Genomic DNA, 12,854 nt, shown 5'->3' on the forward strand with positions numbered 1-12,854 from the left:
ACCCTGTGCACATCGCAGAGGATGGATGGAGATCCATGGATGGAGAGAGGGAGAGAGATTGTGTCCTAGGGCTAAAATTAGCAATGATTCTTCCCCCAAGGTTTTGCAAGGACATGCAGAGTACGTGCAAACACAAGTATGCACACAACAAACACACACACACATACACACTTTTTACTCTCCTCTCTCCTTCCTTCCATCTGCTGACATGTACCTTTCGAATCTAATAACTATTTCTGCAGATGATGAAGACAATGGTTTTTCATTGCTCAGTGTGGTGATAATGGGAAAAGTAGAGCATATGAAACACGGCCGTAACCACTTAATATGTCTTTTGAAGATGAGTATGAAACATTTGATTTTACAGGGATTTTTATGCAGAGGCATCCAACCAAGTTTTGGTTACTGTTTTGTTTTCTTGTCATAAATGTTGACTGTAGGTCTTCTGCAATAATAAATGACCTGATGTAGTTGTTGATATTGATTTTCCTTCCTCTCCATTTCTCTCCCACTCCCTCCTTTCCTGAACCACGATCATCCCTCCTCCTATCCCTACCACCATCTTTCTCCTCATTCCACCTTCTCAGGAGATCTCAGACTACGACCTGCAGGAGTTAGTCATGAAGTCGATCGGCCGACTGACGTTGGTGCGCCAGACGTTCCCCATGCCCCAGAACACAACTCAGCGCTGTGTCAAACACAACCACAGGATTAACACCTCCCTGTGTGACCCTAAAAACCCAAAGTCTCAGCAGCTAGAGGTGAGCTGGTTTTGAGATTTGTCCATAAGGCAAGTCAGTGATTTTCAGCCCAATCAAATAAAGATGCTGGTCTTAAGTGTCATAGTGTCAAGTGTCATAATAAAAGCACAGCAACTGATTCTGTTGCTTGGAGCAAGATAATTGTTGTAAAATAAAAACTAAAACTACGTTTAAAAGACATTTAAGTTCACTGAAATGAAAATAAAAACTAGACTTTAGAAAAAAAGTACTGAAACAATAATATGTATTTACAAAACTTACTAAAATACAATAAGAATTTACAGGATGTGTTTGGTTTTATCAGGTTGGTCAATTGAGCTTCTTTAATATTGCCCCTGACAAATACCTTCTATATTTTTTATCCCTTATTTTTTTTATTGCAACATATACAGATAAACAGAAGCAACAGTCCACAGTCATGTAAGGCATTCAAGACTTGTCCACATTGAAACAGTGTTTGGACGTGAATCATTAACACTTGCTGATGGTAGTTCCAGGTAAGAAATGTCCAAAAAGCTCTGAAGCCAGTGAACACTTGAGTTACATGAAGGTTTCCAACACTGGACTAAAATCTTCTTAGCTGTGATTAGGCCTGCCAGACAGATTTTGTGAGTTCTTTTCATTAGGGAAAGGTGGGAATCATGGTTTAGAAGATGTAAAGCAGGATCCACTGGTAATTGCATCCATGTTAGTTTGGCAGTGGTACTTACAACCTCCCCCCAAAACCAAAAACCCCAGGACATTCTCATACAACATGTAACGACCCAACAGTTCATTGGGTTTTTGTATCAGGAAGTGAGTTCATTCGTTCAGTTGCCGACCTGCTGTTGCTATCAGCCAAAAACGTGTGTAAATACAAGTTAAAATGAAGAACATAGCAGTAAAGACCTGTTTTTTGTGGAGCTGTTCCCACTGATCAGCTCCTTTTTGTTGCATTCAACACAACCCTCCCCTCCTCAGCTCCAGTAGATGATGTACGTCCCGCGTGGCTGGTGGAGGCTGCACAGCCATTAGCCATTATTGGAGGCAAGTTCTGCCGATAATGATAGTTTTTGAAATGTCCTATAGGAACTGTTGGGCTGGCCAAACCGACAAATCAGTTGACCTCTACTTTAAAACTGCGACCATTAATCAGTTAATTAATATAATTCATATAATATAATATAATAATTAATCAGTCATATACGACCTATTCTGTCTTTTAGGTATTTGGACGTGTCGATCTCCTCCCACCATAGGAGGTCTAACTTAGGAAATACTCCTGTTGGTCTGTCAGAGGGCAAAACCAAACAATGGATGGTATAATAATAATTCACTTTAATTTTTAGACTAAAAGTCTGAGTGTAAATGTTCATACAGTGAGCTCAAAAGCTGCTCATTTTCGCCAAATAAAAAGCTTCAGTCAATAACATCAGCACGAGCCAAATATCCAAAGCTAGTTTAGGGAGTTGTTGCCGGCCTGGTCTTTGGCATTCTGTCTCTTTGCAGTTTAATTAACTGGAGGGATGATCAGAAAAAAAAGAAAATTAACTCTCGTCTAAATCAAGTCTACCAAAGAGCAAGACATCATGAAATTAGGTTCAGTCATTTCTTTTACTGGAAGCAGGAAGGGACGTCCAGTGGGAATACAGTCAATTGATCGCCAACTACATTATTGGGCAACTTTGCCCCCAATAAAAAAACAGCTCTATAATCAGAGCAGCGCAGTGCATCAGTGTGGAGACTTGAGAAAAAAAATCGAGCTTGGTGTTGGGTGACATCACTCGCACAAACATGACAACTCCATCATACAGTTGCTTCAGAAGTCTGTCATTTCCAAGGCTTATTTGGATGCAAGGACTCTAAACAATCTTTACATGAGCCAGAGCTCATTTCATATTCCTATCCTCCTCTGTCTCCTCAATTAGTACTGAATATGCAACACTAAACCTTGACATTCAGAGACAAAAGACAGCCTACTTTGGCGCATAGAGTGAGGGTCCGTCATGCATTCAGGGGTATTGATGTGCGCAGTACACATGAGCTACATGCTATACAAGCACACATCTTCTGAAATTCTCTCAAATGTTTGTTTACACTCAGCTCTCTGCGTTTTCGTTTCAAAATATTTCAAAAGTCAAAGTCCCAAACTAGTTATGTATTTGAAAGCTGCTCTGGCGCCCCATTTCTGTCTTTTAAAACTGCTCCCAATGTTTTAGTTTGACATTTCAACACGTCTCCCGATCCAAAAGCTTCCGTTTACACCAGCCTAGCTGATCTGACATTGTTACAGCTCCTGCCTGTGAGGTTGGGTTTTTTTTTTATTTATTTACCTGGAACATTAATCATTTTGGGAAAAAGCTGGCGCACAACTGTATATGTGTTTATCTCAAACCGTGTGGTCATGGAAAACTCAGTGCCAGTTTTTTCTTCCCCACTTTCACATTTTCTTTACTTTACTAATATGTCCCCCAGGGTGGCTCTACATATGCAATTATTACCCCCTTTTTTTGTGTGTGTGTGTGCGTCATCGCGCTGCCATCACATAGAGCGGAGGAAAGGGAACACACTCTTATTTATGTGTCAAGACAAAAATATGAAATTGAATTAATGTGCTGTTGATTTATGTGGATGCATAAGAGCCTGAGGGAACACATTTGATGAAAGTTGGAAATACATTGAAAGCAGAAACGTGGTTTTAATGTCTATGTGGATATCTCCCCTTCAAGTCTCAAGACGGTTCTGTAATCAGTGAATGGACACGTTTATTTGTTTTTTTAATCAAATGAAATATAAAAATAATATTTAAAAAATGCCCTTAAGGTTACAAATCAGCTAAATGCATAACACATTTTTTGGAATATTTCTAAAAGGTTGATTAAAGCCTAGAGTTGGTTTGAACCTTGCCAAATAGTATGCAAAATACAGACATTATTAAGTCCTGGAGGCCCTGAAGCATTGAATAATACACGTAAATAAAGCTAGCCTTGTGCGTCCTAATATGAATCAAATGCTTTCAGAGTGTAAATAGCTGTCATCAAGGATCAAGCCCTTCCGACGATTCATTATTTGTTGGGGAGATGCCAGTTGTATGTGTTCACTCTGCTGCAGAGGGCCGAGAGTGTGCATGTGATTTCAGTCAAGGACAATGTGTTTTTTCTGTATCCGACAACGGGAGTGAGAGTAAAAAACCATCGTGCATGCACAGTTAAAACATCCTGTACACATGTTCAGTTTGACATCCTATGTGTGTGTGCGTGGGTGAGTAAGTGAATAGGTGGGTGAGTGGTTGAATTTGAGAGAGAGGAAACAAGGGATGGGAGAGAAAGAGAGAAAGAGAGGAAGCAGATCAGCTCAGCGGTCAGAGAGTGGCCCAGAAGCCCAATTTCACACTGCACTGAAGCACATCAACTCAGGCTGACCACACAAACACACACACACACACACACACACACACACACATAATGCTCGCTTGGAGTGCAAAACCTACTGATCATTCAAGCTCCCCATAGAGCAGTAGATTGTCAGTTTAATTTTCAGAGAAAAAGCAATAGGCACAGAGACGGTGAGATGGAATGATAGACGGACGAAGACAGCAAGTGAAAGACAAAACTGTGAGAGCAGAGACACATCGAGGGGAAAGTGAGAGAAAAAGTTTTGACGTAAGATAAACTCGACACCGCAGTTTTTCTTTTGTCCTGCCTGTCTGTCAGTAAACTATCTGACAAGTAACAAGGAGCATATATTTTGTCATCTTATCATTGCTCGTGTAAATTTAATGGAAAACCTTGACATGGCCATGTTCCCACTTGGTTCCCTTACATTTTAGAATAGCATGCTGGAAGGAGAGTGAAGGACTGAACAGGCAATACAGTGCTCAGACATAGTTGAGTGTGCTGTACGTGTATTGAATTAATCTTGTAGGCTGGAATGAAATTCAGCTGTTTGAGTCTACATCTCTGCTGTTTGAAGAAAAATCCAAAGTTTCTTATTCTTAAAGGTATAAAATAGACTCATACAGAAGTAATCCCAATCATCACTTATGACCTGCTAGAAGTGTGTGGCCGTGTCTGTATTTTCTTATTCACTTCCTATTTCCTGGTTTTGTGATGTTTATGGGCATGTACCTCAACAGCGATCAGGTGAGGTGATGGCTTTATAAAAAGGTAGCGACTAGGTGCCAGACCATAGGCATCCAGGAGACACAGCACCGAAATAAATGCGTATATAGTGAGGTGAAATGCAAAACCAGAGTGAACACTAACACACAACCCTGCATAGTATACCTTATAGGAGTCCTTAACCTTTGGAGTCAGACCTTTGACTCCACTAATTAATGATGTATTGCATTTTGGCTCCATGGTAAGTGGGGGTCATTGGCAAAACACAGTATCTTGATTAGAATAATCACCTGGTGTGAATTATAAAAAAAAAGTAATAACCTTGTTTACATGGATTTATTTTACACCATGTGGCACAGGTTGTTCAGTTTAAGGCCTTTGACCACTCCTGCCCTCTTATTAGTTTGACGGGACAGGAAAGGCAGACTGAAGCAGAAGAAAAATAGAACAGCACACACTCAGAGAGAGAAGACGTCAAATTGGAGAACTCAGAAGGAAGAGTGGAAATGTAGGAAATAAGATGAAAAGATTGAAAGAAAGGGGAATGGCAATGAAAGGAAAATGGCCTTGAGAGGAAATTGAGGTTGGGTGTGATTGAGTGGAGTGGGTGTGGAGGGTCAATCTCGTGACCTTAACTAGAACATTGAAATTAGTTTTAAGCTTTGTAAATACTGTGTAACATCTGCTTCATAGTTCACTGTTCCACATAACCAGCGCAGGATGAAATGGCCAAAATGAACGTGAAAAAAACATGTGACATACAGGAGGCTGAAGTGACTTCAAGGTTTGACTACAGGGCTTTTCATACTCTGATCACGACTTTATTTCAGTTAAGTGTCAGAAGAAAATTGATACATAAATGTTTCTAACACTATTAATGAAGATTTAAAGGGACAGTACACTCCAAACATCAAAATTGCATATTCTTCCTATTTCCTGTGGTGCCATATATCAATTCAGATTATTTTGTTGTGAGTTAACGAGTGTTGGAGGGATCAACCATAGATACGTCTGCCTTCTCTTGAATATAATGGAACTAGATGGCACTCGGCTTGGGGTGCTAAGAGCACCAAAAAATACATTTGAAAAACTCAACAGCAATGTCTCTTTCCAGAGATCATGACCCGGTCGTAGGAACTATTTTCTCTCTACCAAACTACACCTGCCAACCATATTACCGCGCATGCATCTACTCATGGACAAGGGCTCGTGCCCGTGACAGCACGATATGTAAACAGTAATGGTGTCCTCCTTGGCAGAGCTGTAACGTTAGCTAGCTCAGTGGTAACAGGTGAGCTAGCAGTAGATGCACTCTTCCTTCTATGTGGTGAAACAGATGGAGGGTAAAGTTCTGCAGAGAGGAAGAAGTTCGTACATGAAACAAGATCTGTGGATTATCTTGAGTAACCAGGTCATGATTTCTGGAAAGAGACATTGCTGCTGAGTTTTTCCACGTTTTTATTTATTTTATTTTTTTGGGTGTTTCAAGCACCGCAAGTCGAGTGTCATCTAGTCCCATTATATTTAAGAGAAGGGAGACACCTCTATGGCTATCATCTCCAATACTCAGCAGCTCACATCAAAACAATCTAGACTTATAAACAGCACTACAAGTAAAAGAAAAAATATATATATTTTAGGACATTATTTAATGAATAATTTCATTGTTGTTGTACATTTGCATTTGCAGCATGCTATTTGCATTGAAATGGCACTATTCAGTCTGAAATGCACTGAAATATTTTCTTTAACATTTAACCTTCTTTAACAATATAATGAAGCCATTTTACCTTCATTATTTATTCTAAAAGTTATTAAGTTATTATTATTCTCTGGAGGTTATTAAAGAAATCAGGTTTGGGCTGAATTGGAATGAAGCAAATATAAATGCTTTTATGGCGAAGATGCAGAGTGACCTTCATCATTAATTAGCTTGTAGGTAGAAATTCTTGAATTCATATTCATATTCTAAAACTGTTAAATCTAATGTGTGTGTGTGTGTGTGTGTATGTAAGCATACAGTATGTGTCAAAAAAGGAATGTGTAGGGCCAGCTTCTTTTCGATGTATGAAAGTCATTGTCATTGAGCTCACGGCTTTTGCTTCTATAGCACTGTATTGTGTATGTGTGTTAATGTGAGTAGATACGCCTCACCTGCATGTCTGATTTTGAGTGTGTGTGTGTGTGTGTGTGTGTGTGTGTGTGTGTGTGTAGAGTCATGTCTGTCGTAGTCGGTGTGTTTATTATATTCTCATTAACACAGAGACAGGTGGCTCGGTAAATCACATAACAATAGATCACAGACTGAATAAACTCCTCTCCTTGTATCTTATTCGGTGGTGCCAAGGACCTATCAATACATTTTAATTAATCTTATCCTTAAAGCTTTTCTGCTAGGTGAGCATGTGTCTGTAGGTATGAGTGCACATGTGTGAATTTGAACCAAAAGTGAGCAATGTTTCGGATGAAAATACTGATGTTTTGCACTGTAGGTGCAGGAAACATGCTGCATCCTGACAGACAGGTAGAGAAAGGGAGGAGGGAAGCTGCAAAGCTACAGTTTTTTTCCCTTTTTGATCAAAGGGCGGATGGATATGAATGCAGGTTAAAGAAATTTAGCTTTGATAGTATTTCAGCATGAAAGAGCTTGCGCCGTTTTTTGCTTCTTACTGCTAATATCTGCAGGTCCTTATCTGAAAACAGATCTAAACTCCAAAACTGAAGCACGTGCAATTGTATTAAAGCAACGTGAGCAAGTCCCCAGCAGTGCATCTTCAGCAAAAGCAAAATGTCTGCATTACTCTGCCATTTCCCTTCTGTCTGTATGCCTCTCTGATTTTCTCCCTGCCATGTCTGTCTCTATAGATCACCAACCGCTACATCTATGATACTGTGTTGCTTCTGGCCAACACCTTCCACAGAAAGCTGGAGGATAGGAAGTGGCACAGCATGGCCAGTCTGAGCTGCATCAGGAAGAACTCCAAACCGTGGCAGGGAGGCAAGAGCATGCTGGATACTGTCAAAAAGGTATGGGGATGCAGACAAATACACACACACTGTTCCCCTCAAGTCTTGCAGGAAGGGTTTTTCAACTACGGTAGGTATGCAAGAATGCATACTTGGTCGCTCTGGCGCACACCCACCCACACACCACACACACACACACACACACACACACATACATATGCAGGCACAGAGGTAAGCCAGTGCCTGTTCCAAGAGGCAGGCTTCCTGAGTTCTATTTAGCTTTGCTATGTACCTCCAAATCTACACTATGATATGATTTACAAAGGTCTCATCACTGAAATTATCCACGTGTGTATGGGTGCATGGTCACATATGGTGACGCAAGCACTTGCATATTAAAATACGTTCAGAAAGCATCCTGAAAAGGTAGAGCAGCATGTTCAGCAGTAGTTTTCTATCATTAGAATGTCTGTAATTCTTTACACTTTCAGCCAATCGTTACAACCTGATTTACACTGTACACTGACAGATAATTCCCTGATTTATATTTATTGTGGATAATTCAATGACCTGGAGTCACTTGACTCTAATATCAGTTTGTGGACGGTCCATCTGTTTCATCAGCCTCCTGCGGTGCCCTACCGCTGTGTGGTGCTTGTAGGTGAGTGCGTGCCAGTTTGAAAATGGCTCATAAAGACTTTGCCTCAAAAAAAAGTTATTCCTAAAAGTATTGTAGCTATACCTGCCAAAAAAGAAGCCTTTACTCAAAGCAGAAAACATCTTTGTGTGAGTTTGGAGCTGAGGCTTGATTACTACAGTTGAAAGAACAAAAGTGTATACTCATCCCTTAACCCAACTACGACATGCAAGTTCAATTTCATATTTCAAACTATTTTTAGATGTGTCTCGTGTATCTTTTAGCAGCGGGGAAAAAAACCCATTCCTGGCACTTTTCATTTAGTGAGTATGTATTTGCATTTCAAGACAATGTGCTCATTACATGAAATTTTTGAGAGCAGGCACTATTGTTCCTCGGCTGAGACACTCTAGTTGAAACAGCAAGATGCAGTCACTGCTAAATTCATTTATACAGTGTCATTGCTTGGTATAACTAAAACCCCCTCCAGGGATGACGAATGACATGGAGGAGGCTTTAAATAAGTCTTGCGGGGTTTTTTTATATTGTTCTTATCACATGGAAATCCAATTTTTGTTCATTACTTCCACTGAAAGTTTCCAAGTTCCTGTCTGAGCTCAGTAGACTTCATGACCCAAGTGCTCGTGAATTCAAAGGATTGCATACCTTGAAAAAAAAAAAAAAGCACATGCATCAATCAGCAAGTTTTGCTCAGTTCCTCAACAGTTGACTTTTGGGAGATAGAGGATTTCATCCCGCAGCTGTGATTTTATGAATCTCTGCATTTCACCTTGAGTTTAGGCTGGGGTTTGGCAACACTTTCATCACTGTTAAATCCAATTGGATCAATGCCCTCTGTTTTGATATCAATAAAAAACTACTCCAGGGATGGCAGTTTGACTGAATGATGAAGCCAAGTGAAATGCTAATTTAGGATTAGTGTCAGACAATAATAAATGCGGCGCAATGGCTTTCATATCTATCTCTGCATTTCACCTTGAGATCAGGCTGGGGTTTGGCAACACTTTCATCAGCCAGCCCCGGCTGTTAAACCAACCCTGATGGCTGTCTCAAAAAAAAAAAGCTGTGTTAAAGAGCCCTAAGCAGTAATAGAGTTGAGTTCAGCAGCCTGGCATCAGTTCCATTTTACAGTGTATCAGCAGTGTGCTTTACTTACTGTGCGTGCCTGTGTGTTTAATCAGCGTTTTGGTATGTGGGGCCATTATGGTAATGATAAATACTAATTTGCAGCTGTTGATGAGGAGCTCTATTGATGTTGTTGTTTGGTGTTCATTGACAAATTCAGAGTGGGAAATGCAGCAGGTGAAATTGCTGTTACACTGATCCCCAGAGTCTGCAGTGTGTGCTGTGTTGGAGCTGCTAGTAGACTTCATGTCAGTCACTACCCTGTCATTGGCTGCTGTATATATATACACCTCTGAGTCTCACTGACTCAAGCAGTTAGGTTTAGGACTCATTTTAAAATTTTATCGATCCCTTTAAGGCACAGCAAGTCCCGTGATGCAGCCCAAGATCTCCAGCCAGTGCCCATGAGGCTGTTTCAAAGCCTGAGCTTAACTTATTATTGCTTTCTATATAAAACCAGGCTTGTTCACTTTCATCTTATCTTTAAGCAGCTTTTAAACATTAAAAAGAAAACGCTGGTGGAGTCGTACTGTTTATTTATGTCTCAGGTTTTTATTCAGTCCCACGGGGCCAGTGGCATGTTCTTTGTATCAGGTGCAATTAAAAGAAAGATAATTGTTGTGAAGCTGCCAACATTAATTAACTAAATAATTACGAAAGGCAATGAACAGTATCCGAGCAGAGTTCACCCCTGCCCAGTTTGCAAGGAAGCAAAATAGCAAATGACGTGCATTTTATTGAGGGTGAGGGGGTGTGTGTGTGTGTGTGTGTGTGTGTGTGTGTGATTGACCCAGGGGAATATAATAATTGAATATGGTAACAGCATACCGATGTGTCAATGAATGATTAACCAAATGGCGCATTAACATCCTGTATGAGCTATATCATGAATGATATGATACATCTCTTATTTCTATACACATCAACACCTACACACATCTTAGACGAGGGCTGTCACGGAGAGGGAATTTCCTCTGCAGTGATTAAAGGTGTCTCAATAGTACAATATGTGGTATTTGTTGTTGACATTTACTAACCCTTCCTAAATAAGCTTTATTGTTAGGCTATTGTTAGATATATTTTTGCTTTTTAAATAGCAAAGATGACAGTTTTAAAACAAATAAAATGTCTGTTAAATGCAGAACAAGTGTTTTTTCAGCTGAGAGGATTTGGTAGTGTTTTGTTGCTATGATACAGAGTATCTGTGAAATTAAAAATGTCGATATGACGAGGAGTGCTTGCTCTGGATGAAGGGGAGGCTGAAGCACGAAGGGAGAGAGGACGGACTTGCTAGTCTACGTGGGTTCAGTATTTATTCCTACTCCGTTCAGAGATGTAACAGTTGGTCTTTGTGGTCTAGGCTATTGTCCCGCCCCTCCTCCACTGTGATTGGACAGTTTGGAAAAAAGTGACGGTGACGAGCAGCTTTTTAACTCCCCCCACAAAGATTTTTAATCGTTCCCAACTACAATGGATTTAGGTCTATTGATACATTTATATGCCTTATAGTTTTGCATCCTGTGTTGCAAACCTTTAAACCTCTGTAGCTCCAGTGCTGCCTGTAAAGAGTTAACGTACAGCCCTGCTATTTATTTTATATAATTTTTCATTTACATGTTGTGCAGCTGTATATTTTCAAACAAGGAAAAATCCCTGTCTTTGCATTTGATTTTGATCACAGTCTGTTTTTATAAAAGTGCTTGTGACATCTCAAATGTGGCTTTGACTTGCAACTGAAAACACGTCACCCGTCGCATAGAAAATATCATGATCTATATTGTTTATCGCCAGTCAGCCTGAAAATACCAAGATTTTTGTCCATAACACCCAGCCCTAACCCAAAGTTGAATTTTCAGCTTTTGGCAACCAGAAAAAAAACTGCAAACGTGCAGAGCTCAGCACGAAATACAAGCTCAGTACCTCATCATGTTGCTAGCATTTGTAGCAGAGTGTAGATATGTGTCACTCCCATGATAAAAACAACATGAACATAGCTTTTGTGAAGGTTGCCTGGCATCCCCTGTAGTTGGCTTGTCAATAGCATGGTATTGCATAATGGCACAAACCTACACTCAGATGCATGTGTGTGTTTGAACACCTACACACCGTGTTTGAATGGATATAATGTGACAGGTGAGGATAAGATGCAAGTAAATCCTATGAAGAAGTGTAATCACATGAGATGGCGGTGTGGGTGTCTATGCAAGTGTTCATGTGATTAGGCATTGACACCTTTTGCGCGTGTACATTCATGCTTGCATCATAACCCAAACCACATGAATGGCACAATCCGTGTTTCATACACACAGCAGCAAGCACATACACACACCTACAGACGCACACAGAGCATGAATCATATAAAGGAGTATAACACCTCTCCTCCCCTGAAGCATGCACAGTGTCACTTTCACTGACAGGTCACACTACCGGGAGGCAAGGCAAAGGTTGGGGACTGACACCACACGTGTATTTGCGTGTGTGTGTGTGTGTGTGTGTGTGGTTGTGAGTTAATCTACCTCTCCACACAGGACATTTTACCCCCCTAGTGCAAAGCCCAAACACAGTATTCTTTCATCAGCCTTATTACACACACCTCTGCGTGCTGTGGACTGCTTAGTTTTTAAAAACGTTGCAACAAATCAAAAGTAGAATTTTCCGCCAAGGGCAAAATGTACTCCGTAAATCTTTCCTGTCTTGGACACGCAAATAGTACGCACACATGAATCACACACACACAGAATCACACATATTTTATTCTGTTACAACAAAACACATTTTCCCATTCAGTACCTGCACTTACTGATGAGATATAATCATTTCATTAGGGACGGCCTGATGATTCATGTCTCTGCTTCACTGTGAGCAGTTATCATATCTGATCTTTTGCGAGGATAAAAAACGAAATTCAATGTCAAATTTCACAGGGAGAATTATTGATGAGGTCTCTTACAGCCAAAAGAATATTGCACCATTAATGAGAACTGACAGGATTAAAGTGATAAAGATCATGACCACAATAAAGGCTGTGATGATCACAATCCAATGATCAGTTTTACCAAGCAACAGTTGTCTTGAAATAAATCAGAAGTCAAATGAAAACATTCAATTTTGTCCCCACAGTTCGGAGTGAGCGGCCTCACCAGTTTCCTGGAGTTCACCGACAACGGCACCAACCCCAACATCTTCTTTGAAATCCTGGGGACAAATTACGGAGAAGACAGGGGACGAGGAGTCAGCAGGGTA

At 40.4% G+C, this 12,854-nt stretch overlaps 1 protein-coding gene across 4 annotated transcripts in view; it reads left to right on the forward strand.

Annotated features, from left to right (window-relative positions):
* The window catches only part of grid2 (glutamate receptor, ionotropic, delta 2), a 713,868-nt gene that overhangs the window by 492,994 nt on the left and 208,020 nt on the right, over positions 1–12,854 (forward strand). For all 4 annotated transcript variants that reach the window (XR_007449482.1, XM_049577883.1, XM_049577882.1 and 1 more), the window contains exons 6-8: positions 588–761; positions 7,727–7,888; positions 12,732–12,851. Coding sequence is in view for 3 of the 4 variants with exons in the window: in XM_049577883.1 (XP_049433840.1) it covers positions 588–761; positions 7,727–7,888; positions 12,732–12,851 (456 nt within the window). In the remaining variant the exon portion in view is untranslated. The remainder of the gene's footprint in view (positions 1–587; positions 762–7,726; positions 7,889–12,731; positions 12,852–12,854) is intronic.

This window comes from Epinephelus fuscoguttatus, linkage group LG6 (genome assembly GCF_011397635.1).
Source record: "Epinephelus fuscoguttatus linkage group LG6, E.fuscoguttatus.final_Chr_v1".
Classification (NCBI taxonomy): Eukaryota; Metazoa; Chordata; class Actinopteri; order Perciformes; family Serranidae; genus Epinephelus; species Epinephelus fuscoguttatus.